We start from the raw sequence: 25,219 nt of genomic DNA, 5'->3' as shown, positions 1-25,219 counted from the left end.
GCTCCTGGTTTGCTGGGAGGCCCTGGATGTACACATCCTGCCCTCTGGCCTTAGTGTCTGAACCTGTGAAGGGAAAGGGTCGGGGTCTGGGCGATGCTTGCAGTTTTCTGACCCTCTTTCCATGAGCAGGGAGCAAAGGCAGGACCCGTCACCCTGGAAAGTGGTCCAGGCAGAAAATAGAAAGTGACTTAAGAAGGTTTGGGTTCAGATCAAAGGTTTACAGCTAAAAAAAAAAACAACACTGCTTTCTGAGGGAAATTGGGAGGAGGGTTTCTGGGATGTCACCAGTCAATGGAGTTAGCAAGAAATTCAGGTTGCCCATCAAGTCACCTTCTGAGGCCCCTTCATCCCTTCCCGCTGCCCCGCCATGCCTGGCTCCAAGCTGGACAGAAGAGTGGACTGGCTTCCCAGGCTGTTGGGGCTCGTCTCCCTCCTGTTCTGTTTTTCTGGAAGGTGGCCTCCCCCCACTTCCCTGAGACAGCAGAAGTCAGGAGAGGGGGTGCTCCTTGCCGTCCACATTACACTCAAACAGTCCACAATGTGGCCAGTCTTCACCCCCATTCCTGATCCACACGTGACCCTCACACTCACCCACACCCTCCTGCACATGCACCCTCAGAGCCCTTGGGCCGCCAACAAACTCCTCTCTTTGGTGAATTCTCCCTCTCTCTCCCAACAAACCACCAACACTACCTCTCCTCCAAAAGCTCTCTCTCCACGTTGCTGTGTCTGTTCCTCCTCCCCCGACTCTTGCCCATCTCGCTCCTGCCCTTCACCACCACACGGAGGAAGTTTCTTGCCCACTGACTCCACACTGGCTCGTCCTCCACACCTCTGCTCTACAGGAACCTGCCCTGTAAACACAACCCCAACACTCTCTGTGGCTGCAGCTCTTGACAGATCCGGTGACCTCAGGCCCCTCCTGGGGCCCTCCAGCTGCCAAGCCCCTCAGCATCCGTTGGCACTGTGCCACCTGCTTCCTTGCCCCTGTGCACCTCCTCCTCATCCTCTTGTGCCTCTGAGCCCCTTCTCTCAGGCATCATGAATGCTGGAACTTTCCTGTGTGTGGGGCTTCGCTCTTCACCCAGAGCTCTCCACCCATGGGTGAATTCACCCTCTCATATCTGATGACCCCAAGCCTCCATCTGTAGTCTGATGGCTTTTTTTTCCCTTTCCTGAGTTCCAAATCCATACTGCCAACTAGATACCACCCCTGAGGTTCCCCATGCTTATCTGTTTTTATTTTCACTTTTGTTTGCTTTTTTTTTGCAGTGTGTATTCCTAGGCCATACGTTTTTGTTTCTTCAGTTTCTTCTGGGATATCTTTTTCTTCCATGCAACCTCCTCTTCTGGTTTAGGAACAATCTGTTCTTTCCAGTGAGGACCATCTCCATGTGGCAGGGATAGCTTGTGTATGGATTGATCTGACGGTGAGCTCTCTAATTCCTGCCCCACAGGCTGGAGGCTTTGTTCACCTGGATGTGCTCAATGAGCAGAGAATCTACATCTAAGCCCTCAAGTTCAGCACTACTTTCTGCGGTTTTGAGCACGTGCAGTAAAAATTCAGTGCTCATTTTGGGCCACTGACCCTGCGTCCAGCCCTGCTGTTTGGCCTGTGCACACCTACCAATTCCACTGCTGTAGCGATGGAATGACACACATAGCTTCTTTAAAGTGACATCCTTCAGGTACTTGGTGGCTTCTTGGATATGCATACCCTTAACGGCCTGGGTGGCTTCACGAGTGTTCTGAAAATGAACACAAACATTGGAACTTCTTGATTTGCGTGATTTTGTGGGAATTTCTGGGTCAAATGAATTGCAAACTATTTTTAGAGGTCACCTCTGCTGCTTGCTGGAAAAGCCCCAGACATCTCTAATCTAGGACGCCCTGGTCTTGCCTCTTCCCCTGTCCTCTCTGGCCCCGCCTTGCCCCACTGCACTTCCCTCTCGGCTGTGACAAAACCAGACTGCCCGCTGCCCAGTGCCTGTCCTCCAGGTGGACACCACATCTCAGACAGGAGGCCTCCTTCTCCCTGCCCACTTCTGCTCTCCCTGCCTCCAGCCTCTTGTCCTCCACCGGCTCACTCTTGGCCATTCCCCACCTTTTCTAGGCCACAGGCCCCTTTGTGAATTCACTTCTGTTTCGTGCGTATGTGTGCTGAGCATCAGTTGTGTGCCGGGGACTCTATCCGAGGCCGGGAATGCACCAGAGGTTGGAGCAGGCGTGGCCCCATCTTCACAGTTCCTTGTCTAGCTTTAGCAGAGGGTCTGTAAACACCCTTTCTTCAGAAAACGTGTGCCTGGTTTTGTTTGCGGTTCAAGAGGTCTACAGGTTCACTGACCCCAGTGACTCTGACAGGGGATGGTCTTTCTAACAGGGCACATATCTGATCGTTCATTCATTTACTTGGTAGATCTTGAGGGTCTGCCATATGCCAGGGACAGCCCAGGCCGTGGGGCCCTTCTAATGCTCCCCTTCCTGGCCTATAACTCACCGTCTCACCGTTCTCCCCCTCGGTGCTCCTGACTCCTAGACCTGGGCCCAGACTGTTCCTTGTGCTGGCAGCAACCCCTCCTCTCAGCTCGTCCTTCCCCCAAATCTCCAAGGCCTAGCTTAAATGTCACACCCTCTGGGTCACCCTCCTGAGCTCCCCCAGCAAGCTCTCACGTCTCCTCCCAGGGTGCCTTAGACACAGCTTCGCGGCATGGTAGGAAGCTGTTTTTCCCAGTGTGAGAGCCTCTGAGACCACCCCCAGACACACCCTGTCTCCTGTGTAGCCTGGCGGAGGTCATCTGCTTTCCATGTGAACTGACAAGGATCTTGCAGGATCTACTCACCTTTCCTGGGTGCAGGGGGCGTAGGATTGGGCAGGACACCTGTTGCGTTGACCTTGCCTTCAAACAAGTGACTGTCCTGGTCAGGCCCTGGTGTCAGCAGACAGATGGGGCACGCAGTCCCCACGCCAGGCCTGGATGTATCCCCTGGGTCTCCCCGGGGGTACTAAGGCCCCCTGACAGCCTGAGTGTGCCCCCTGCCCCCTTCCTGTCAGGACCCTGTCCCGCTGGCTGGCCGCATTTCAGAAACTGCCTGGCTCCACCCATCCTGCCCCGGGGCTGCTCCCTGCAGTGAGCAGTGGGCTGGAGGAGTGGGCCATGATGGAGAGTGCCTCACTCCCTGTCATTTCCCGTTCCGTCACTGTGACTGTGACTCGGAGAACCGCCACCTTTACACATACACGTCACCTGGCATGGGGGCTGGGGTTGGGGGCAGGAGTCTCCTTTCCGGCAAAATCATCTTTCCTCTGCCCACACTGCAGCACACACTCTGGCCCTCCCAGCGCTCCATTCTGCCCAGGCCACACTGTCTTCATGTCACTCTGGGTCTATGGAGACGCCCCTCTCACTGGGCGCCGCCTGTCTCTGGGGCAGCCCCGCTGAGGTGTCTCAGCCCAGCCTTCCTGTGCCCATAGAAAACCACCCCCTTCCCCAGCCCTGGGCACGGGGCCCTTCCCCGGCGGAACCGCGTGTTCCGCTGTTTATGAGGGGCAGGCTGGAACAGGCCCCTCAGGCAGGCAGCAGGAGGTAGGCGCTGGGGAAAACGTGCGGGTGGGTGGAGGAGGCAGCCGCCCAGATCCCTGCTCCCTGCCAGCAGAAAGCTGGCTGAGAAAGGCGGGGAGGGCGCCCATCTCGGGGCAGACCCGGGTCAGCCCGGCAAGGGGGCAGCGGGCCTGCCAGGGAGGTGGGAGGGGCCCTGAGCGCCTGGGGCTTCTGATGGAGCTAGGGGTGTGCACCGGGAATGTGGTGGCCCCGCTCCTCAGCTGCAGAGCCCCGCCCTTCAGCTGTGACCCCAGAACCTTTTGTGCCAGGCTGGGGCCACCTTCCTGGAACTGGGGCGATCATCACACAGCTGGTGAACCAAGATGCCTGTACTCAGCAAACCTGGGGCCCTGGTTTCTGTCCCCTAGCCTCTTTCTGATTCCTCAAAGGGGAGGGGCTCTCCCTGCACCCAGGCCTTTCCACAGACCTCACACCCCTCAATGCGGGAAGCCCTTCCTTCTGGTTTTAGCTTCCATCCCTCCAGGTAACTGTGAGCCTGGCTCCATCTTATTCTCCTGCATTTGAGGTGGTGTAAGAGGCGCTCCTTTGAATTCACTGTGAGTAGGTGACAAGGAGGGCCCATCTCTGTGTCCCCTATACCTTCTTTTTTGTTTTTTTACATCAAGGCAATTTATTAACACAATAATCTGAGGAGTCTTGTTCACAGATGGTGAACCCCCTTCCTGTGGGTGCTCTTGGAGGGGGTGAGGGCGACTTCCTCAGTTTGCCCAATCTTCATCCCTGGGGCAAGGGCTCTGAAGGCTAACTGGGCCCCTTGTCCAGGAGTCTTGTCCTGTTTCCTCCTGTGACCTGGAGTTTGATGTGAAGGGCAGTGATGCCCAGCTCCTTGCATCTCTGGGCTACATTCGGGGCAGCCAACATGGCAGCCTTTGGAGAGAGTTCACCTCGGTCAGCCTTCACCTTCCTCCCTCCAGTTTCACAGCAGATAGCTTCCTGGCCAGAAAGATCCGTAATGTGGACAGAAGTATCACTGAAGGGTACAAAGATGTGGCGCACCAAACACATTTTCTCCTTCAGCCACCTGAGGCCCAAGGCTGATGACCCGTTTTTCCTTCTTTTCTTTCTTCTTGCAAGGTGCCATTTCTGCACGTCTTCTCCCCTATTCCTTCTTGACCCTGAGACCCCCAGGTGAGCCCCTTCCCTGCTCATCTAGTGTTAAGGAAGAGCCGGTGGCCAGGAAGCTGGAGAAGCCTGGTCCTGGGGCAATTGGGCTCCATGGCATCTAATTAGGCAGGAGCCAGAGAGGAGATGCTGTCATTGCCAGAGGGGCCTCCAGGGGTCTGTTTAATGAAGAGAAGAAACTCACATCGACAGAAGAGGCTTGTAAGCAGACACAGGCCAAGGAGACAGAGACTGGCATGAGCCGGGAGGGGTGGAAGGGAGTCGGGCAGCTGTCACCGTATCATTGGTGTGGACATCATCACAGAAACAAGGCCTAAAACTAGACAGGCTCGTGGAGGCTGGTTTGGGGGATCCCAGAGTTAGGAGGTCTGGGAAGAGCCCAGCATCAGGGGCTGAGGAGGAGCTCAGGGGACTGGCCCCCAAAGCACAGTGCAGGGAGGGATATGGGTCATTTTGCCGTCTTCCTGCATCCTTGGCACAGCCTCTCTGCTCACTGCCCTCCTTCCTCATAAGCTTCATGGCTCTGTTTCTCCAGCCCTGGTTTCAGGGCCATGATAGCTCTGCTACCCTGGCTCCCATTCCACCACTCCCCAACCCACTAGGCATGTTCTGGGAATCTGATTTTTTTTAACTCAGGACTAAGAGGAGGAAGTTACATCATGTTAAGAAATTTTCATGCTACTTCTTGTTTCCCCCTGGGGTCCCCAGGGTTTTATCTGGAGCTTAGACTGGCCGCAAAGAGCACTGGGGCAGAGGGAGGGGTGAGAGGTATGAACAGATCCTGAAGAGCCCATGCTCCTGCGGGCAAGTGCAGGGAAGCCGACGGAAGGAAGGAAAGGTTTGGCATGGTCTTCAGAAAGAAGAGGACAGGCCAGGCCAGGTGCCCTGGAGTCAACCACAGCACTGGAATCCCTGCCCAGGCCTGGCCCCACGGCTCTGGGCATGCAGGGCTGGGTGTGAAGCCCTCCACAGAAGCGTTAGCCTGAACATCAAGCTCCAGGAGACAGTCCATGAGCTGCCTGGGGCTCATGTCCTCACCAGCTCCAGCTCCTCATTCACCTCTGCCTTTGCCTTGTTGGCAGGCATTCTTAGACAAGTCCAAAAGCCCCTCAAGGACTCAGTTTTCCCATCAGTCCTGCCTGGTCCTCCTCCAGATTAGCCGTGAGAGTCAAGTCAGGCCTTGAAGATAAGACTTTTTTGTTCCCTGAGATATCCAAGCCCTCAGCACAGAGGGCACTCAATAAACATCTGTTGAGTAAATGAAGGGAAACTTTTTGAAGAGGCCACAGAGTGCCCCTTAGTGGCAGGGCTAGTATCAAGGCAGGGGAGAGCCACCGGTGAGGACTGGGAGACTGGGTACAGTTGCCATGGAAACCTGATAGCTCATTGGCCTTCCTGGATTCCTGGGACAGGCCTTATCTATCCCAAGTGGTGGGGCTGCCACTTCTAACGAAAGGCTGAGGAAGCTGTGAGTTAGTGGCTGCTCTGCTGAAAGTGGGTGGGGGAGACATGGCGGGCTGAGGAGAAAGGCGCTAAAGTCCTTGTGACTTCCCAAAGGATGCCAGTTTCCTGCCCTGGAAAAGTGGTTACAAAGAAGGTCCAGTTCTGGAAAAGGGATAGATGCGAGGATCCATAGGCTTAGAACTTGTGTTTCTCCTGAGCGTGCAGGTCTCCCTCCAGCTCCGGACGCTGTGCATTCCACCCAGACCCCAGCACTGGCTGGTCTGCGGGAGTCTGCTTCCCATCCACCTGGGCAGATACTGTGGCCATGCAGGGAGAGGTGACCGCTGGGTGACCGCTGGGGAGCTCATGCTCTCCCCCTCTTATCCCCTCCCTAACCAGAAAGAACTCACGACTCCAGTTCAACAAGGTGAAGTTGGAAGATGCTGGGGAGTACGTCTGTGAGGCTGAGAACATCCTCGGGAAGGACACCGTCAGGGGCCGGCTCTTCGTCAACAGCGGTAGGTGGTCCCGCAACCAAGGGAAGGGTCCTAGAGGGGTCCTGTGGGGGGAGCCTGTCACCCTGCCCCCAGCCCTGGAGAAGAGGCCCACACATGATCCATCTTGCACTTGACTCCCCTCCCTCTCGCTGCTGCCATATCAAGGCCCGAGATCTGAGCCGATTCAGGGAAACGCAGTCGAAGCATAAATGTTTAGCTTTGTTATCTGGACCTGGAAGAGCCGCCAGCTCTCATTTTAAATACCCTGAAAACTAAATATTTTGAAATCAAGAGGTAGGGGGTGGGAGAAGGATATTTTTAGAAGGCAATTATGGGAGGCTGGGCTGCCAGGAGCGGGCCTCTGGAGAGAGGCAGACCCAGGGTGTGTGTGAGCCGCCTGCCCACAGCTTTGCTGGGTGCCCGAGTGGAGGCAGCCCACTCTGCGGGGCCACAGCAGGGAGGCCTGAGTGCCCTGGACCCCTGGGGGCAGCCTCTGCTCAGGGTTGGCCAGCCCCTCTCCCACAGGTCATCCCCTCCCCGGGAAATGTACAAGGTCAGGAGCCCATGGCACCCTTAGCTGCCTCTCGCCACAGAGGCAGCCTCCCTGCTGGGCCATCCTCTGGTTGTTGCCCTTGACTGGGAAGTCACCAAGCCTATCTGTCCTCAGGTCGTGCCCCCTCCACTCTCACCCCTCCTCTGAGCCCCACAGCTCTCGTTCCTCCTCCTGACACCCGGCCTTTAGGTACCACTTGTTACCTGGTTGTTGGGTTTGCTTCCAGTCCTGCCCATCACAGAGTCCATCTGCCTGCATCGCCTGTGTTTCCACCACACAGCCTTCTGGTACTCCCCACACCTGGTGCAGTCGAACAACAACCCTGGCCTTGCACCTTCAGAGGAGAACCTGGCTCAGACCGGTCTGCCCTGTGTTCTGAGGGATCCCCCTCTCTTGCAAGCCTCTCTGCTCCTCCACTTGCAGTGGATCTCATAGGTCTGAGTCTTCAAGTCCCGGTCAGTCTTCTTTCTGGATCTCTCGCTCACATCTTTTCTTTTCATTCCAACCCCACCTCAAGGGCACCTCTGGCCCAGGTTTCAGCCCTGCTCACCTAGGCCAGAGCAGTGGCCTCTGAAGGCACTTCAACTCCATCATGCCCCCACCCTTGGAGCCACAGAACAAGAACTTGGCCCCACAGCCCAGCTTACACAAATCTGACCCAAATGGTCTCTCCATATTCCCTCTGGAGCCCTGACTCAACCCCATGGTGTAGTTCATGGATTAGGAGATTGAAGCTGAGAGGGGTTACATATTCTGCCCAGAGTTAAGCAGATAGACCTACATGATGTGAAAGATGTTGGCAAACGCAGAGCCCCCCAAGCTCCATGGGGCCATGTCTAGCCTGTTTACTCCTCCAGCCCTGGGGCCCACCGCAGCACCAGGCTTGAGTCACCACCTGGTAAACACAGGAGGACCACAGACCCTGCTTCAGGGCCTCTCCTGACTCCCCATGGTCCAGCCTGTGCATGGCAGCGGTGGGGGCACCTGCGCCCTCCTGCCCCTCCCAGCCTGTCTCAAGCCTGGGAAAATGGACCATGCTGGGGCCCAGCATCGTCCCCTGCAGCCAGAGTGGGCAGGCATTTTCAGATTCACTGGGTATTTGAGGTTTCCTGTTTTACATTTTAAGACTTTCTTGGTTAGAACTGATAAGAACCCAATATAAAACTATGTTGAGGAATGTATTGGTTTTTAAAACTGAGAAGTCCAGATGTAAGACTGACCTTAGACCCAACAGAGTCCTGGACCTCAGAGCAGGGGTTGGGGTGCTCCCTCCCACAATGTGTTGGCCTCTTTTTCTCCTCCTGTAAAAATGGGCTTCCCCCATGTTTAGGGAAAGGATTGAGAAGAGGAGGCTATGGCCTCAGACAGCTCTGGGTTCACATCACCCCAGCACCACCCAGGGAAAGAGAGAGCTTGGTCTGTCTGTCTCCATTTATGTTGTCACAGGGGTGGATTCTTGCTCTGTGCCCCACTCGGCCCAGCCATGTGCTCAGGGCAGGGGGGATGCCATCCTGGCGGGCCCATGTGTGTATGCAAAGGGGTCCTGAGGGGCAGAGTACCATGAGTGACATCCCTGCTAGAACTACATCGGAGGCAGGGGCTGGGGTGTGGAGGAAGAAGAAAGGCTGCCATGCCATGAAGGAAACCGCAGTAATGTCCTCTCCTGCACAGGGCTTGGGGCCTCAGGTGGGGGGTTCTGTTGTGAGATCCTTCAGATAAGCTGCAGCTCCACCCCTCCTGTGGGCTTCTGTGAGCCCTCAGTAGCCTGGGTTCTGGTCAGACGGGGATCAGACAGTGGAGCTTTGGGCTGGGCCCTCAGGGCTCTGTGCCTCTCGTCCCTCCAGCAGGCAGGACAGCGGGGCAGCCGAGCTGTGGACAGGAGTCCAGAGCTTTGGTCTCATTCCAGGTCTGTTGTACAACCCTGAGTGAGTTGCTCCACCTCCCGAGTCTTCAGTTTTCCCATCTGAGTTTGACCCAGGTGATCTGTAAGCCCCTTCTCCCTAAAATTCTAGGATTCTCAGGGTTTTTTGTGTCGAGGCTGACATCCTGTACACCTAGCCACCGCCGCCACCACACATGTACACCCTCACACCACATCTCTTTAGCTGTCCAGGCAGGCAAGAGCCTACCCTTCATGTGGGGAGGTGGACAGAGCCACTGGAGGGAGCCAGGAGGCCCTGTGGGGAACGTTTACCCGGGTCAAGATGCTCAGGCTCCTGTTTACCCGCGGAACCCGGAAGACTTGCAGCAGCCCCACCCTGAGGAGGGGGTGGAGGGCGGGTAGCGGGCGACTGTGCCTGCCCCCCTCTGACTCATTCCAGGGTGGGTTGGCTGGGCCTGCCTGGGCCCCAAGGAAGCCAGGGCAACAGGGGTGGGGCCGGCAGAAGAGGGCATGGGAAGGCCGCCAGGGAGCAGCGGCTACTCAAGGGGCATCGACACAGCCTTGAAAGATGAGAAGTTTTGTCCATGGCAAGGGATAGGAGGGCAGCGGATACAGTAGCTGGCAGTGGGGAAAACATCTCCACAGCATGAGCTCCCTCCTGGCCCTTGCCTCCTCAAGACCTCAGTACACTCACTCACCCCAAGACACTGAGGCCTAATAGAGATCTCCTGGGTTTACCTCCCCAAGTGTTTTCTTTAAATCCCCCCCAGCCCCTGGCAACCAGAATCTACTTTCTGCTTCTGTGGATTCACCTATTCTGGACATTTCTCAGAAATACAATCATAGAATACGTGGCCTTTCAAGACTGGCTTTTCCACTTAAAATAATGTTTTCAAGGTTCATCCATGTTGTAGCATGTATCAATGCTTTCATTTTCGTGGCTGAATCGGATTCCATTGCATGGGTCTACCACATTTTGTTTATATACGCATCAACTGGGATTGTTGCGTCATTCTAGTCGTTTCCACATTTGGGCTGTTAGGAACAATGCTGCTATAACATTTGTACCCAAGTTTTTGTGTGAACTTGTATTTTAGTTCTCTTGGGTATATACCTAGGAGTTGACTGGCTTGGTCATATGGTAACTATGTTTAATTTTTTGAGGGACTACCAGCTGTGTTTCAAAGTGGCTGCACCATTTAGCATTTCCATCAGCAAAGTAGGGGGATTCCCATTTCCCCACATCTTCACCACCACTTGTTATTATCCATCCTTTTTTAATACAGCCATCTGAGGGAGAAGGCAATGGCACCTCACTCCAATACTCTTGCCTGGCAAATCCCATGGATGGAGGAGCCTGGTGGGCTGCTGTCCATGGGGTCGTGAAGAGTCGGACACGACTGAGCGACTTCACTTTCACGTTTCACTTTCATGCATTGGAGAAGGAAATGGCAACCCACTCCAGTGTTCTTGCCTGGAGAATCCCAGGGGCGGCAGAGCCTGGTGGGCTGCCGTCTATGGGGTCGCCCAGAGTTGGACACGACTGAAGCGACTCAGCAGCAGCAGCAGCAGAGGGGGTGTGAAGTAGCACCTCTGTGGTTTTTATTTTCATTTCCTTAATGATTGTTCATGAGTATTTGTATTTTCTAAGAGACAATGCTTGAATTAATGCTTTAATGCTGATAGCAGCAGCAGCCAAGGAGACCAGACTAGACCCTGGGATGGTAGTAGAATGTACCTTTCTCTAAAGAATCGGATGTCTTTAATTGCTTGGTAGAGATAATTGTCAGTATTCGTTAAGCACCTATTACATGCCAAGTGCTGTGCTAGACACTGGAGTTCGTTCACCAGTGAAGCAGACAGCCTCTGCCCAGATGGAGCTTACCTTCTATTGGAGGTAGCTCAGTTGGTAAAGAATCCACCTGCAGTGCAGGAGACCTGGTGATTCCTGGGTCAGGAAGATCTGCTGGAGAAGGGATAGGCTACCCACTCCAGTATTCTTGGGCTTTCCTTGTGGCTCAGGTGGTAAAGAATCTGCCTGCCATGCAGAAGACCTGGATTCAGTCCTTGGGATGGGAAGATCCCCTGGAGAAGGGAAAAGCTATCCACTCCAGTATTCTGGCCTGGAGAATTCCATGGACTGTATAAGCCATGGGGTCACAAAGAGTCAGACAGGACTGAGCGACTTTCAGTTTCAGGTTTTAGACAGCTAGTAATTGCACAACTAGTCCTTTAATTGTTAAAATAAATACTATAGTTACAAATACTTAGTTACAAAACTAAGAGAAAGAGTAAGGGAGGAGACCTGAGCAGCCTCTCTGAGACACTGATATTTTGAAAGTCCTGGAGAAGGAGTCACTTGGCCTCTTAGAGGAGCTGAACTAAGCCAGTGGAGTCTGAATATACTGCAAGAAGGGGATAAGACAAGAAGCAGGACAGGTGGTGAGGCCCAGATTAGACTTGGGGAGGGCTGAGTACAAAACCATTGGAGGATTTTTATGCTGGAAGTGACTGATCAATTTACATATTTTAAAGACTACTCTGGCAGCAGCCACAAAGCAGAAAGATTAGAGATGAAGGCAAGAGTGAGGACAGGAAGATCTATGAGGAGGCGACTGTGGCCATCCAAGAAAGAAACCACAGAGGCCGGGGCAGGGGGGGTGGGGGGTGGGAGGCAGTAGTGAGACGAGGCAGAGCCCCAGGAGGCATGGAGGCAGGCCTCAGCAAGAGACAGCTGGGGGGCCAAAAATCAGAGACTCCCTGCAAGCCTTTGGCTCATGCTGTTTAGTCCCAGAGGTGAGCGAGGAGCAAGTGGCAGGGCACAGGAGTGGGAGCTGCGTTTGGGGTAGCCTAGCACCGTCCCCAGGGTGCTGTCTAGGGAGCGGCCAGATTCCCTCACTTGGAGGTCACTGGTCATCTTCACCTCCCCAAATGCGGGAGAACACAGTGAAGGAATATGAAGGGAGTGTGAGGCATTGCCCTCAGAGCCCAATTGAGCTGGAAGAGCATGACCGCACATCTTCTGTGTGGAAATCTTCCTGGCATGAACCTCCACCACCAACACAGTTGGTGACTTGGGAGGAGCCTGCCGTTACAGGGCTGGCCTCAGGTACTACTTTCTGAGGTGCAAAGGCCTTTCCCCCACATCTTCTGCAACCAGCTCCCCCACTGCCCTCCCTTTTTGCTTTTCCAGGGCCCCAGCCTAGTCCCCACTGTGACACAGTTCTGGAAGCCCCAGACCATAAATCCCAGCCAGGGTCCTGTCTTCCTTCCTTCAGGAGTCATCCACTGCCTTCCAAGTCCTGGGTGCGTGCAGACGTGCATGGGGGCAGACCCAAGTGTGCAGCCGTGGTCCCACCACCATCTGCGCTCCTGCCCAGCATCAGGCAGGTTCTGCCACCCCTGACCGCAGAGGGCATCAAGATGGCCTGAGGTTTCCCTAGCTTGGCCAGGGCCCCGTAAAGGACCCGTGCCTGTGGTCCACATCGTGTTTGCATCCATCTGTCAAGCCTTGGTGCTGACATGTTCTTCCAGGGTGGACCAGGTGCCTGGTGAGAATATGCAGCCAAATATCAGGAGCCCTGAAGCTTTGTTACAACACACCCTGGACTCTGGAAGGCTCTGCTCTGCTCTCTTTCCTCACTCTTCCTTGGCAATGCAATCAAAGGGCAGGACAACCTTTAGGGTCCTCCCAGCAATGAGATTTTACAGCTCACAGGCGTGGTCATCTCAGCTGTTTCTCTTCTCTGTCCCTTTCTCTATTCCCTGGGTCTCACTGACCCAGAAGCATGTGGGTCCCAGACGGGTGTGGGGTTGCACAGAGGTGGGAGACGTCAGCAGGGGTGGGGCTCAAGAATGCCAGACCAGCAGCAGGCACAGTGTGCTGGGAAAGTGGGAGTTGGCCCTGCCCGCTGGGTTTTATCAGCGAGCTCCTCAGACATATACCGAGGCAGAGCCGTGTATATACTCCTGTTCCCGCGCTCCATCCGTCTCTCGACACGTCTAAACACTCAGGGCGCCAAGTGCTTGCCCCCCTCCTCCTCCTCTTGTCCCCCCACTTACTGCGGGGGATGGTGGAGACTCAGTACCTCTGAGGAGACAGAACTGGCCAAGGTAGGATGGGCCACTTGTCAGGAGGCTGCTGCTGGGCAGGCAGGAGAGGCCCTCCCAGCCCCCAGAGACTGTGCAGGGAGCAGGAACCCATTGATGACCAGTATGGATACACAGTCTGAGGGGTTAGCTAGCAGATAAAGACTGAAATTGGGAGCAAGAATTTCCACTTGAAACCAGGCTTCTGGGTGCCATCCCACTGAGGAGCCCAGCTTTGGGGATTTTCATTTATCAGATGAATCTGATCCATCAGAGATGTGCAGTCTAGGTTAGCAGCCTTGAACCCAGGCTTGTTCTCACCTAGTTTCCACATTCTAGCTGTCCCCTAGCCCTATCCCCAATGACCTAAAGCCCTGATTTATAGCCCAGGTTACCCAAGGCCTGGGGGCTCCCTCTAGGAGGCAGAAGTGGGGGAGCTGCCTGGCAAGAGCAGACATGAAGGCCCTGGATACTTCTGGAGATATAGTGGCCTTTGTAGCATTTCTGGGAGGCTTGTCCCCCCACTGGGACAAAGGAAGAAGAGAGGGGAGCTAGGGATCTCCTTACATCTCCCAAGATCTTAGAAAATTAGTGTCCCGAAAGGTGCCATTCTCCGCAAAGCCCAGTTTCCTCCATTCACACCCTGGTCCATGAGAGCCCCAGTGGTGCAGATGGATGCACATGTCTCTTCCCTGCACCCTGTGACTTGCCCACCACATAAGACATGGTGCCTCATCCCACCTGCAGGGGTGCCCCCAGAAAGGCAGGCATGCGGGCAAACAGTGGAGGTGGACCCTTATTTCAGAAAACAGCAGTTTCTGCCAGCCTCTCCTCCCCTTCAAAAAAGAAAATCTTCCCAGCCTTTGGAGGTTTGCCCGGAGCATGAGTGCACTGCGGTGCTGGATAGATGATCAGAGCTCACAGTGGCCTCCCCTTGGCCTTGTTTGGTGACTTGAGGGACTCCCAACCATTCCTAAAGTCTCCAATCATCCAGCTCTGAGATGGGCCATGAAGGACCATGAAGAAGGTGATTCCTGGGGCCCAGCGGTGGTCTCTGTGGGTCACCAGCACGTGTCTCTCATACCTCCAGTGAGCACCACTCTATCATCCTGGTCGGGGCACGCTCGGAAGTGCAACGAGACAGCCAAGTCCTACTGTGTCAACGGAGGTGTCTGCTACTACATCGAGGGCATCAATCAGCTCTCCTGCAAGTAAGTGACCAGTGGGGGTGGGCGTGGGGGCAGGAGCAGGGGGAGAGAGGCCGGGGCAGAAGTGGAGGGCTCTAGGAAAAAGTGGGCTTCAAGCCACTGATAAGGGGTCTCCAGGGGGGGTATAGTCAGGGAGGTTTGCCCCACTTCCTAGCCCTTTCCTGGAATACAGGGAGATGTAAGCTCCAAAGGGCTCAGGGCTTCTGCAGTCCCAGTGTCCCAGGCCCCTACCCACCCAATCTTCCAGTGTCCCTGCTTTCACCGACACCTTCTAGGGAGATGGCGAGACTAGTCTCTGCCCTGGGCAGTGGGCACTGGATTCTCTCTCTCTCTCTTTCTTTCCCTTCCCATCTCTCAGCAACTTTCCAAACTTTATTCTGATGAACACTGCCCGGGTCGCATCTTCCCAGCAGTGAGAAGCCGGCAGGGTCAGGCGGGGAACACGTCCCAGAGCCCATGCTAGCTGAGGTCTGCTCTGTTCTCCCTGCCAGCAGGAAGCCAGTGCCCAGATACGCCCTGGCTGCTGTCCATGCCATTTCAGTCCCTAGTCCCTCTCTGGGGTGTGAGGGGCCACCAGCAAGGACATCACTCGGGTGTGGCCGAGTGGGCGAGGTCAGGGTTGAGGATAAAGCTCATGTTGGGACTCTGCCTCCCCAAGGGCTGCCTCATAGGACCTCCCAGGAGCTGAGGACCTCTGCTCCCACCCTTAGCCAGTAGGGCTGGTGGGAGCACGGTGATCAGGGAGGGCTGGTTGGGGCCCAGCCAGGTCTTCTGGGAGCTGGCACCTGCTGCCCCTTGACAAATCCTCTGGTGGGCGAGCCAGGAACAGGTAGGGGAGCTTGTGAGGGCAGCACAGGTTCTGGCCTGATCTGAGGAGCAGAGGGTGCTGTGCTTAGTCGCTCAGTCGTGTCCGACTCTTTGCGACTGCATGGACTGTAGCCCTCCAGGCTCCTCTGTCCTTGGGATTCTCCAGACAAGGATACTGGAGTGGGTTCCCATGCCCTCCTCCAGGGGATCTTTCCAACCCAGGGACTGAACCCACCCAGGTCTCCTGCATTGCAGGTAGATTCTTTACCCACCGAGCCAGAGGAGCAGAGGGAGGAAGGCCTAGTTAGCAACTCCGGGTTTCAAAGCAGCCTAGGGCTCTAGTGAGGTGCCGAAGCTGCCCCATTCCCCATGGCATCTGGGCACAGGCCAGCAGGGCACTGATGAAAATTCAGGGGGAGGCGTTTGCCAGCCCCACAGACAAGATCCAGTCAGTGTTCCCAGCTCTCCTGCCTTGGCCTCCAGCTCCCTCCTGATTATGACCTTGCCCAAAGGTGCCCACCTTACAGCTTGATAATGGGGGCCACGCCTCCTTCATGCTCTCCCCTCAGTGGATGGCCAGGCACTCCCCGGGCTCCAGCTGGCCTCCTCTGCCAGCATTCGTCTTGGTCCACCTTCTACCTGCTGCCATCTGCCTTCCAGCCTCCCCCATCCTGGATCTCAAGGGATAGTCCCCAAAGAAACAGCAGGTCCCCTGGGAAGTTCTTGGTCCAGACTCAGCCCCTCATCCTCTCTTTCTGCCTCTAGGACAGTGTCACAGACCCTGGGAACATTCTAGCCTTGAAAATGCTCTGAGCACTTAGGAATAGATCTAAAGAAATGTGTAAGAGTTTTGGAATACCTTACAGAGATGGCCCAGCCCTGGACCCCCTCCTCTTATCCCCTACAACACACACACACCAGGCCTCTCATCTTCTCTAGCCCCTTGGGCCCCCAGACCCTTGAAAGGACCCAGCATTGTCACTGATCAGCCCTGGCTCCCGACAGGAAAGGTTGCAGCCAACCAGGACAGGTGCTGGGGTTGGGGAGGGCTGTGGAGCCCAGGACTGCAGTGCTAGAGCTTAGTGTGGAAAAGAGAACAGTGAGCTATAGGGTTCCTGGGGACCCCTGCCAGCAAGGCTGTACCCCTAGGACCCTCTGGGTCCCACCCAGCTGAATCTGAGAGGAGCAGAGTGCAGGAGCCTGAGCCATTGTGAAGATGCTGTCCTATCACCCCCCAACCAGGACAGCTGGGGTTCACTGCTTAGAACCTGAGCTCGGTACCCAGAACTGCCACCTCCCCACCTTAACCCCAGCCAGAGCTCTTGGAACCAACTTTCCTGACTCCCTGGACCCCCAGGAGACGGGAACCCCTGGTGGGGATGGCAATCAGGAGGGCAGGTCCTCAGAGCTGTGCTGGAGAAGGACGGGGGGGAGGGGGGCAGGGCAGAACCCAGAGGCCATTCTGAGGGTGGGTGAGCTGGGAGGGAATGGGGGCAGGCCTTTTGGGGTTCCTGATGACACCCTGAATGGAATGGATGGAATAAAAAGGAGAGAATTTAGGAAACGGAACTCACGTCGTACCATTTGTGCTGTTTGTTTACTTTTTTATTTTGATTTTTTTGCATTTCCGCTTAGCTTGGATAATGAAACTAAACTGGTCAGTTTCATTCCAGTTTCGACAAAAATCAGTTTTCCTTCCTGGTTTTCTGACACTTGTTGTTGTGTATTGGTTCCGAGCCCCACGGGGAGTGTTGAAAAGCGGGCACACTCCATCCCTCCTGTTTTTCTAGAATTCAGAGCCAAAAGAAACAGTGTCACTGATACTGAATTTTGTTTTAAAAAGGAAAACTTAGGGGGATTTGAAAACGGGGGTCCAAATCACGGTGACTGCCTCCTGTCTGGGCCAGACAGGGGCCTCCGCACTTCCTCTTGCTGCTTTCTCCTCTTCTCTCCGTGTGTTTATAGAGCACGGTTGGTGCGTGACTCTGGGGGACTGGTTCAGGGGATGATGACAGAACAAGACTCTCTTTCCAGCCCTGTGCGCATACCAGTGGCATGCCTCTCCTCGCCATCAGCCCATCCCCCATCCCCCCCGCGCCCACGTCCCGGTGACCCTCATCCCATCCCCATCTGCCTGCTCATCCTCTCCACCTCCACCCCCCTGCCCCCCTGCTCATGAGGCCAGAGACGCTTCACTCCCTCCAGTGCCCGGGGCACACCCTCATCCCTCATCCTCCCCTTCCCCTGGGTGAGGGCAGCACACATGGCATTATCCCCAGGCTACCAAAAGGAGAAACTGAGGCCCGGGAGGTGGGGTGGAAAACCAGGGAGGCAGAGTCCCAACCTCTCTGTCATCCCAGGTGCAGCCCGCGGGCTCTCCTCTCTGCCCCTCTCTCACCCCTGCTCTTCTCCAGCCCTGAGCACAAACCTTCCCATAGTCAAGGATAATGGCGTGGGGCTAAGGGCCAGGAAGCCTGTACCCCATGTCCCTGAAATTCAGGGAGTCAATCCCTGTCTGAGTGGGAACTTACCCACTACCAGCCAGCCATGCCAAGTTCAGCCCCTGCTCCTGGTTGACAGGCTAATGTAGCCTGTTCCCTGTTACCAGGTCCTGGGAGCAGGATGGCAAGGCTGTTGGCCACCCCCAGAGCCTTCTCCAGGGATGCCCCCAGCCTCCCGGACGTGGCTCATCCTCAACAAGTAAGGCTAAATGAAAGGAGCCAGGGCACTTCCCCGTGAGGTGCCCACCTCCCACTGCCTTCTCCTTTGTTCAGCCAGCAGGGAACACACTCCCAGGGCAGGAAGGGTATACACTGCACAACTACAGAAGGCTTTTCTGTCTTGTAGACAGTGTCCGCGGTACCACCTGGAGCTGTGCAACTCTGTGGCCATGAAAAATAGGAGGATACGGTCGGGGTAGTCCAGGCTGGGTATGGGGCCAGGAACACAGGGATGTACTTAATTATTCTCCATCTCCAAGAGCCACAGGAAAGCATCCTGGCTCTCTGCAATGGGAATAAATTCCCCTCTGTCCCCTCCTGCTCCGGCACTCCTCATTCTCTCTCTTACACAGATGTGCACACACACACACGCAGGTTTCCCCTGTCTCCAGAGCCGGGCTAATCTCAGACATTGGACACAGTCAAGCCTCTCTCTTATTCCTTTGAGGATTCCAAGAGTTATTTTGGCAACTTCCTGGGTCTATATTTTCCACCCCCAAAGGTGCTTCCACGTTGGGAAAAAAATCACTTCTACACCTCTCCTCCCATTCCCAAGTGGAATGTTTCTGAGAGTTGAGAAAGGAAAGCTGAGCCTGACGCAAGCTGAATGGAAAGCCTTAGCCACTGCCTCCATTCTCCTGGGCTGGGATGATTGGGAACGAGGGCAAGGGGGTCAGAAAAGGATGTACTGACAAAGTTGTAGCTTCCTCTCCCAAAGCACCCTGTTCAACAGGATGAGCATGCATCAGCTTCCCTGGCTGGCTCCCCTCCTCCCTTCTCCAGACACCCCCTCCTCTACTACCACTCTTTGGCCAGACATACCTACATACACACTGCTCCTACTACAAGGACCAGCCTCCTGCCTCACCTGAGGGAGATACCCTAAGGCCCACAGAGACTCCAGCTGTCTGCTCATCAACTGCTCCCAATCCTCCAGGCTAGATTGGAGGCCACAGGGTTTTTGTGAGGGTCTTTACAGCCAATAGCCATCACCCCCTGTAAGTTCAAGGGGCTACTGATGGTTGGTATACACTAAAATGCTAAGAGGTATATAGTACATTCACCTTTTGGGGAAGTTTACTGATGAACCGTATTGACCTGTTACTAAGGGGACACGGGTGATGGGCTTACCTAATTTCCTAAATTAAAGAGGCAGAAGAGCATAGACCCATCTTTGAGTAGGGGGCTGGGGGCGGGGGGTCAGTCTGGCCCTGTCTGTAAGCTTCTCTTAAGTACCTGGCCTTGCCTGGGGTTCAGAAGAGTATACAGGGCAGGGCATGTCTCCCACAAATCTGCAAGACAGGAAATCACTTGGAGGGAGAAAGGCAGCTAGGGAGCAGAAGGAAATGGACCTTGGGGGTAAGGACAAAGTCAGGGAGATGGGAGTGGGTGGTTCTCTGTAGGAGGCAACCAGGGAGAATGAACTCCCTCCAGAGCCAGGCAGTGACAGAGGAGCAGGTCATGGCGAGAGGGCAGGTGTCCCACGCAGTCAGTTGGCCCCCTGATGTGGAAGAGGCTTCGGGGTCTCCAGGGAGCCTGCTTTAGTCCCCCTGCATCATGATTCTTGCCATCCGAGACCAGATGCCCCACACCCACCCTGGGCCCACCAGCTCTGGGATGCTGGTAATTCAGGCTTCTCTCCACCCTCACTTGTCCACCAGTAAGCTTTCCCCATATATACTGCTCCAGAGAAGCCTTCCCCAAACTGCATGTTCACAAGGATTCCTCAGAAAAATGACTTCCAAGGTCAGATAAATTTGGAACCAACTAGAAAGTTCAGCTCTTTCCTCCTAAAAAATTCCTCATGGCCTTTCATATGCTAACGTGCACCCCAACTCTACCCAGAAACCAGGCAATGGATTTCCTCAACTTGTTTGGCCACAGAACCCCTCTTCGAGAGAACAGATGAGACGTCTCCAAGGCCCCTTTTGTTGTGGGCACACAGTCTAGGAACAGCATTCCCATTCTCCTTTGAGCTTTCTGGAGGCTGCTGCATGGATAAGAAATCCCACCCAGGGCCCTGGCAAAAACCCTTTGGTAGGAATGGCTCCCCAGAACTTGGTATTCCAGAAAACTCCCAGCCTCCCAACCCTTCCCCACCACACCCCACCTGCTGACTGCCTGGCACCAAGGGGCTACAAGTCTGGCTTCCTGGGGCCCCAGGCAGGTCAGAAGAGAAGTCTCAAGGACCATTAGGACCTTTAGGCAGTAAGTTCCCAATTTCCCCCACCCAGCTTCCCCAAGCCATCTTTTCCCTACCCCCACCCCTGCTTCCCCACCACGTGGAGTTGCATCTATTAGACAGATTTTGAAGGAGACTTCTGAGCCCTCCACCCAGCCCCGACTCCAGCCCCTCCAGCAGCGAGTGTGCCCCAGCGCTCGACTTGGTTTTCTCATTCATCACTGTGCACTTTGATTTCTAACCTAAGCCTCGCGGATGATGCCAGTTTGTTCTGTGATTTTTCCCCTTTTCCTTCTCCAGATGTCCAAACGGATTCTTCGGACAGAGATGTTTGGAGAAACTGCCTTTGCGATTGTACATGCCAGATCCTAAGCAAAGTATGTTTGAAGATACAAACACAAGTCCCTGCTCCTTAGAAAGCTTCTGGGTGCAGTCCCCCCCACTCCCCCCCGTTGTAGGATATAGGGCCAGGGGTGCTGGTTGTTTTGATCTTTGGCTGTTTTTGGTTTCCTTTTTGTATTTTTGGTTTGTTAGTTCTTTTGTTTTGCTTTTTCATTTTTGGCCTAATCCTTGGGTTTAAAGTTCAGGGCTGCAGGTAAGGGGCAGAGTGGTGAGGCTGGTACAAATGGTTAACAGTGGCAAGGAACCCAACTGGCATTGGCAGGAGCCTGTGCCGGGGTGTTGCAACGCCTGTGTCTTGCTATCCTGGCTCTCTCTTTCTGGTTTTCTTTCTTTTGGTAGGTGTCCTGTGGGATACACCGGGGACAGGTGTCAGCAGTTCGCAATGGTCAACTTCTCCAGTATGTCTCTTTCTTCTATTTCTTTCCTTCCCTGCTAACTGACAGTTCTTCCCCACCCCCACCCCCCACCCCGTGGGAAGGATGGGGGCCTTGCTTTCAGAGATTGGGGGAGGGGGACGTGGGGGTGTCCTCTCAGTCCTCATCAGACACCTGTGCGTCTTACCGAACCAAACTTGGGTCTGCTCGCCCAACATGCAGCAAAGCTAACCTACCAAACCAGGTTGAGGGGAAAGAAATAGCGCTATTGCAAAGGCAACAAGCAGAGGACATGAGCGACTCCAGGGAAGGGATTTGAAAGACTGTGGGCGGATGGGGTCATGAGGTATGTGTTCAGCTCGTGCTCAGTGTCTGACTGGCTGGTGGCGAGGGAACAGGGTGATGCTTCAGGAATCTCAGTCATCAACCTTCTGGCTCCACTCAGCCTGGGCCCTGTGTAGGGGTGGTCATCACCTGCTGGGGGTTTTAGTATCTGAAAAACAACTCAAGGGTATACCAGAGGTCCCAGACTTTGTTTTATGGCTAAACTTGTATTATTTTGTTTTGTTTGATTGTTTTCCTTGGTTTCTGCACTTTCTCACTTCTCTGATTAAATGTGCTCTTTGGAACTCGATAAGAAAGGCCTGGGAGGCTAAAGCCTTTCTACAAACAAGAGGCAGGGGTAACTGGGGGATCATTCCTGGGGAAGGACCTACAGATCCCTACTCAGTTTCATGCAGAGGAGACTGATACAGTGCCTGCCTCCTCTGCTTGGGCACAGTCACACTGGATTCTCTTTGCAGCTGGGCAGAGCCAGGCTCAGGTCTCTTCCTCACCGGGGGTCAGGCAGCCTGGCCAGGATGGGAAGAAGCATTTGCAGAGCCCTCACCTGCCTCTGAGAGCCTGTTTGAGGATGTCAGGCTGTTGGGGGGCTGGGGGGCGCAGGGCTAGGCAGTGAGTGTGTGCTTGTGTGTTTGAGAGAGAAACAAGTTCTCAGAAAGCCTGCCTTTGGATCTGGGATCTGGCCAGAGTTTGTTTTGGTTTGATTTGGGGAGATGGGGGAGAATGGGGAAGGAGGATTGAGGGAATACAGGCCCCAGGGCAGTGGTTTCCATGGAGACTAGAGACCTCTATGCGGCTAAATGTTGATGGAGGAGGTTATTGTTTGTTGCTCAACATGGGCTTCCCTAGTGGCTTAGCAGTAAAGAATCCCCCTGTAATGCAGGAGACTTGGGCTCAATCCCTGGGTCAGGAAGATCCACTGGAGAAGGAAATGGCAACCACTCCAGTATTCTTGCCTGGGTAATCTCAAGGACAGAAGAGCCTGGCAGGCTACAGTCCATGGGGTCGCAAAGAGCTGGACATGACGTAGCAACTAAACAACAAAGATTGTTAAAACATAGAGGGAATAAGGAATGGAGGGGTAACTGGCGACTCTCTCCAGGTCATCTGTGGTCTAAGACCCCACCAAGACTTCATTCCCTTCCTCTCTTCCACTTCTGAAGGTAGAACTTTCTGGTTTGCAGTGTGTTGAGAATAGTGTGAGCCCTGGGGCTGGGGGATGAGGCCATGACTGTGGCAGGTTTTATCTGGGGCTGGGAGCAGTTCCTTCAAGCGCTGTCAGGTGGCGGTGGAGCAGAGCAGAAAGCCACAGACTGGCCGTGGACTCTCTCTGGGACCCAACAGTCCGTGGCCCCTATCCTCCAGAACACCCTAGGCCCCTGATCAACCTGCCACCCACCTCCTCCTCTCCAGGGAGGACAGATGGATCCCCTGAGGAATTCAAACTGGATTGATGGTGCCTGGCATGAAGGGGCTGAGGGCAGGACCCACGGGGCCACTTAGGCAGCCCTCAGAAAAAAGGGATTTGGGGCTCAGGATAGAGAAAGGAGCCTCCTCACCCTTTTCAGACCATAGCACGAAAGGCTAGATGTTCCCCCCAACAGGAACCTGGAAGCCAAGATTTGAAGAGGAGAGTGGAGGTGCCAGGGAGGTGGGGGCTGGTCAGCCCAGATGATCAACTATCTTAATACAGTGTTGGGGGCAGCTCTCTCCCCAGGCCCCTCCCATTGGAGGCCAGGGAGGAAGGTCGTGGGGATAGGAACTGAACCTGTGGGCACGCGGCCCAACAGAATTCTCCTGAGCCCAGGCTCCAGAACCAGCTGCAGAGTCAGATCAGCCCTGTTGGAGGACTGCAAGTCAGGAAGGTAGAGCAGCCAGGCAGGGCTGAGGACCAGGAGAGAGACAGTGGAGGGCCTTTTCCTTCTCCCCCTTCGGCCCAGAGCCTCCCTAGCTTACGGGACTGTTCTGGACAGGGAGTCCCAGCGCATCCTGAATCAGAGCAGTGGAGCCTCCAGAACTTGGCCGCCATCCAAGCTTCCCTGCCAGCTGGGCGTCTTCAGCTTTCAGCTCAGATCTCCTGGGAGGGTCAGCCGGGCTCCAGGAGCCCAGGAAAGACTCTGGAAATGCAGCCTTTCTGCCTGGTGTTATTGGGATTCTTGCTGGCACCTTTTGGTAAAGGATTTATACTCTTGAAGCACTTTGCATGGAGCACTTCCACTGCTCTACCAGATAATTATCGAGAAGGGAGTATAAAATGCTAACTTAAGTGTTCAGGCTTGGATTCAAAGGGACCTGAATAATATTGCCAGCAGCTAAGCTTACTGTTCTGGGGGCCTCATTTAACCTCTCTGATTTTCTCACCTGTAAAATGGGGATAATGACATCTATGCCCTTAGGGTTACTGGGAGGATGAAACAAAGGGAGACACATGATAGGCTTAGTCGAGCACCTGCGGTTGTTGCTTGAGCAAAGCCACGCTCTTCTCCCAGCTACTGCTGGCCTGAAGGTGAGGGCCCCCCAGAGGCTGACTCTCAGCACATCCTGAGCAAAGTGTCTGACCTTCCCCCTCTGTCCAGACAGCCTCTAGACCTGCAGCCACAGTAACTTCCCCTTCTTCCCCTGATAGCCCCTCCACTTCCGAAGAATCAAAACTTGTACACCTGGATACCCCTCACATACAAGAGCACAAATCTGCACACACACTCACAAACACATGAGCACATGCCTGCACTCACACGCCAACACACACATGTGCTGACACCTGCTCACACAGGCACACACACACGAGCACATGAGCACATGCTCTAGGGTCCACATCAGGACCTCCTCATCCAGGAGCCTGAGGCTGTGTGTCTCAGGGCCCGTCCAGGATGGAAACTTTGCCTGTTGTCTGATCAGCCGGCCCTGCTGGGAGTTCAGCAGCAGGTGACCATGGTTACTGGTCAGTATGCAAATTTCTGTCCAGTAGGACCTGTCTGTGACTTGGTGGTGTCACTCTATGCTGGCTGAGTGGCAATCAGTGAATATGATGAGCAGAAGACTGTTTGGTTTTTTGTTTGGTTTTTGTTTTGCTGGGGCTGACATAGCTACAGGCCCCTCAGAATCCACCCGTGGGGCAAGGGAAGCAGGGCTGCCTTCTAGTGGCCAGCCAAGTACCGCTGGCGATCCAAGACAGCACTGGCCTTTGGCTCAAAGGGAAGGCCAGTCAGGAGCCCCCAAAGCTGCTGCTGTACTGCTTGGTTCCCAGAGGAGTGATGCAGGAGAAAACTCTTAAATGACTTTGGGAGCCCTGCTCACTTCTCCAGGTGGTCGTTGTCCTGAGGACTAGCCAGTCAGGCCTGCCCAGGGACTCAATGGGCAGGAATAGCCATGGCTTAGGCCCAAGAGATCACAGACCTGGCCTCTAGCCTCCTTTCTGCCTCCAAATTTGCTGTGTGACCTTGGGAAAGTGTCCTAGCACCACTGGCCCCCAGCTGCCTCATCTAATACAAACACCACCACAAGCAGAGCCCAAACCCGCTCTGTGAACCATAGTTCTCTCAGCCTCTGGGGCGCTGTGGCCAAGCGGGCTCTTCTCTCCAGGGAGCCTGGGTGCATCTCCAAATGCTGTGAGCTCTCTCGAGCTGCCCGGAGGGTCCCTGGGGCTACAGGCCTAGCCACTCAGTGAGAGCTGCCCCTGAGGATCCCTTGAATCTGTCAAGTTTGTGCTGCTTGCTTAGCACAGCTGGCCAGCCCAGGGAGGTCCCAGGAGAGGAGAGGACTTGCTGTGTTAAGAATACCTACCTCCCAGCAGTACATGTAAGACCACAAAGAGATCACCCTCAACGTCAGATTTAACAGGAGTGCCCAGGAGTGTTCATGTTTGGAAGAGCTGGGGATCATGCTTCAAGGGTGTGGTCGCTGAATGGAATTGAGGGGCCAGAGCCCCAGAATCTTCCTCAAGGCTCTTTCAGTCAAAACCGTCCTGCTCGCCTGCCC

At 54.8% G+C, this 25,219-nt stretch overlaps 1 protein-coding gene across 1 annotated transcript in view; it reads left to right on the top strand.

The window, feature by feature from the left end:
• Nucleotides 1-25,219, top strand: part of NRG2 (neuregulin 2) — a 194,972-nt gene that overhangs the window by 154,826 nt on the left and 14,927 nt on the right. Inside the window, exons 3-5 of the mRNA XM_052643932.1 lie at nt 6,585-6,703; nt 14,297-14,417; nt 20,865-20,923. Coding sequence (XP_052499892.1) covers nt 6,585-6,703; nt 14,297-14,417; nt 20,865-20,923 — 299 coding nt within the window. The remainder of the gene's footprint in view (nt 1-6,584; nt 6,704-14,296; nt 14,418-20,864; nt 20,924-25,219) is intronic.

The sequence above is a fragment of the Budorcas taxicolor genome, chromosome 7, assembly GCF_023091745.1.
Source record: "Budorcas taxicolor isolate Tak-1 chromosome 7, Takin1.1, whole genome shotgun sequence".
Taxonomy (NCBI): Eukaryota; Metazoa; Chordata; class Mammalia; order Artiodactyla; family Bovidae; genus Budorcas; species Budorcas taxicolor.
The sequence above is the reverse complement of the archived record's forward strand: the minus strand, read 5'-3'. Positions and strand labels throughout refer to the sequence as shown.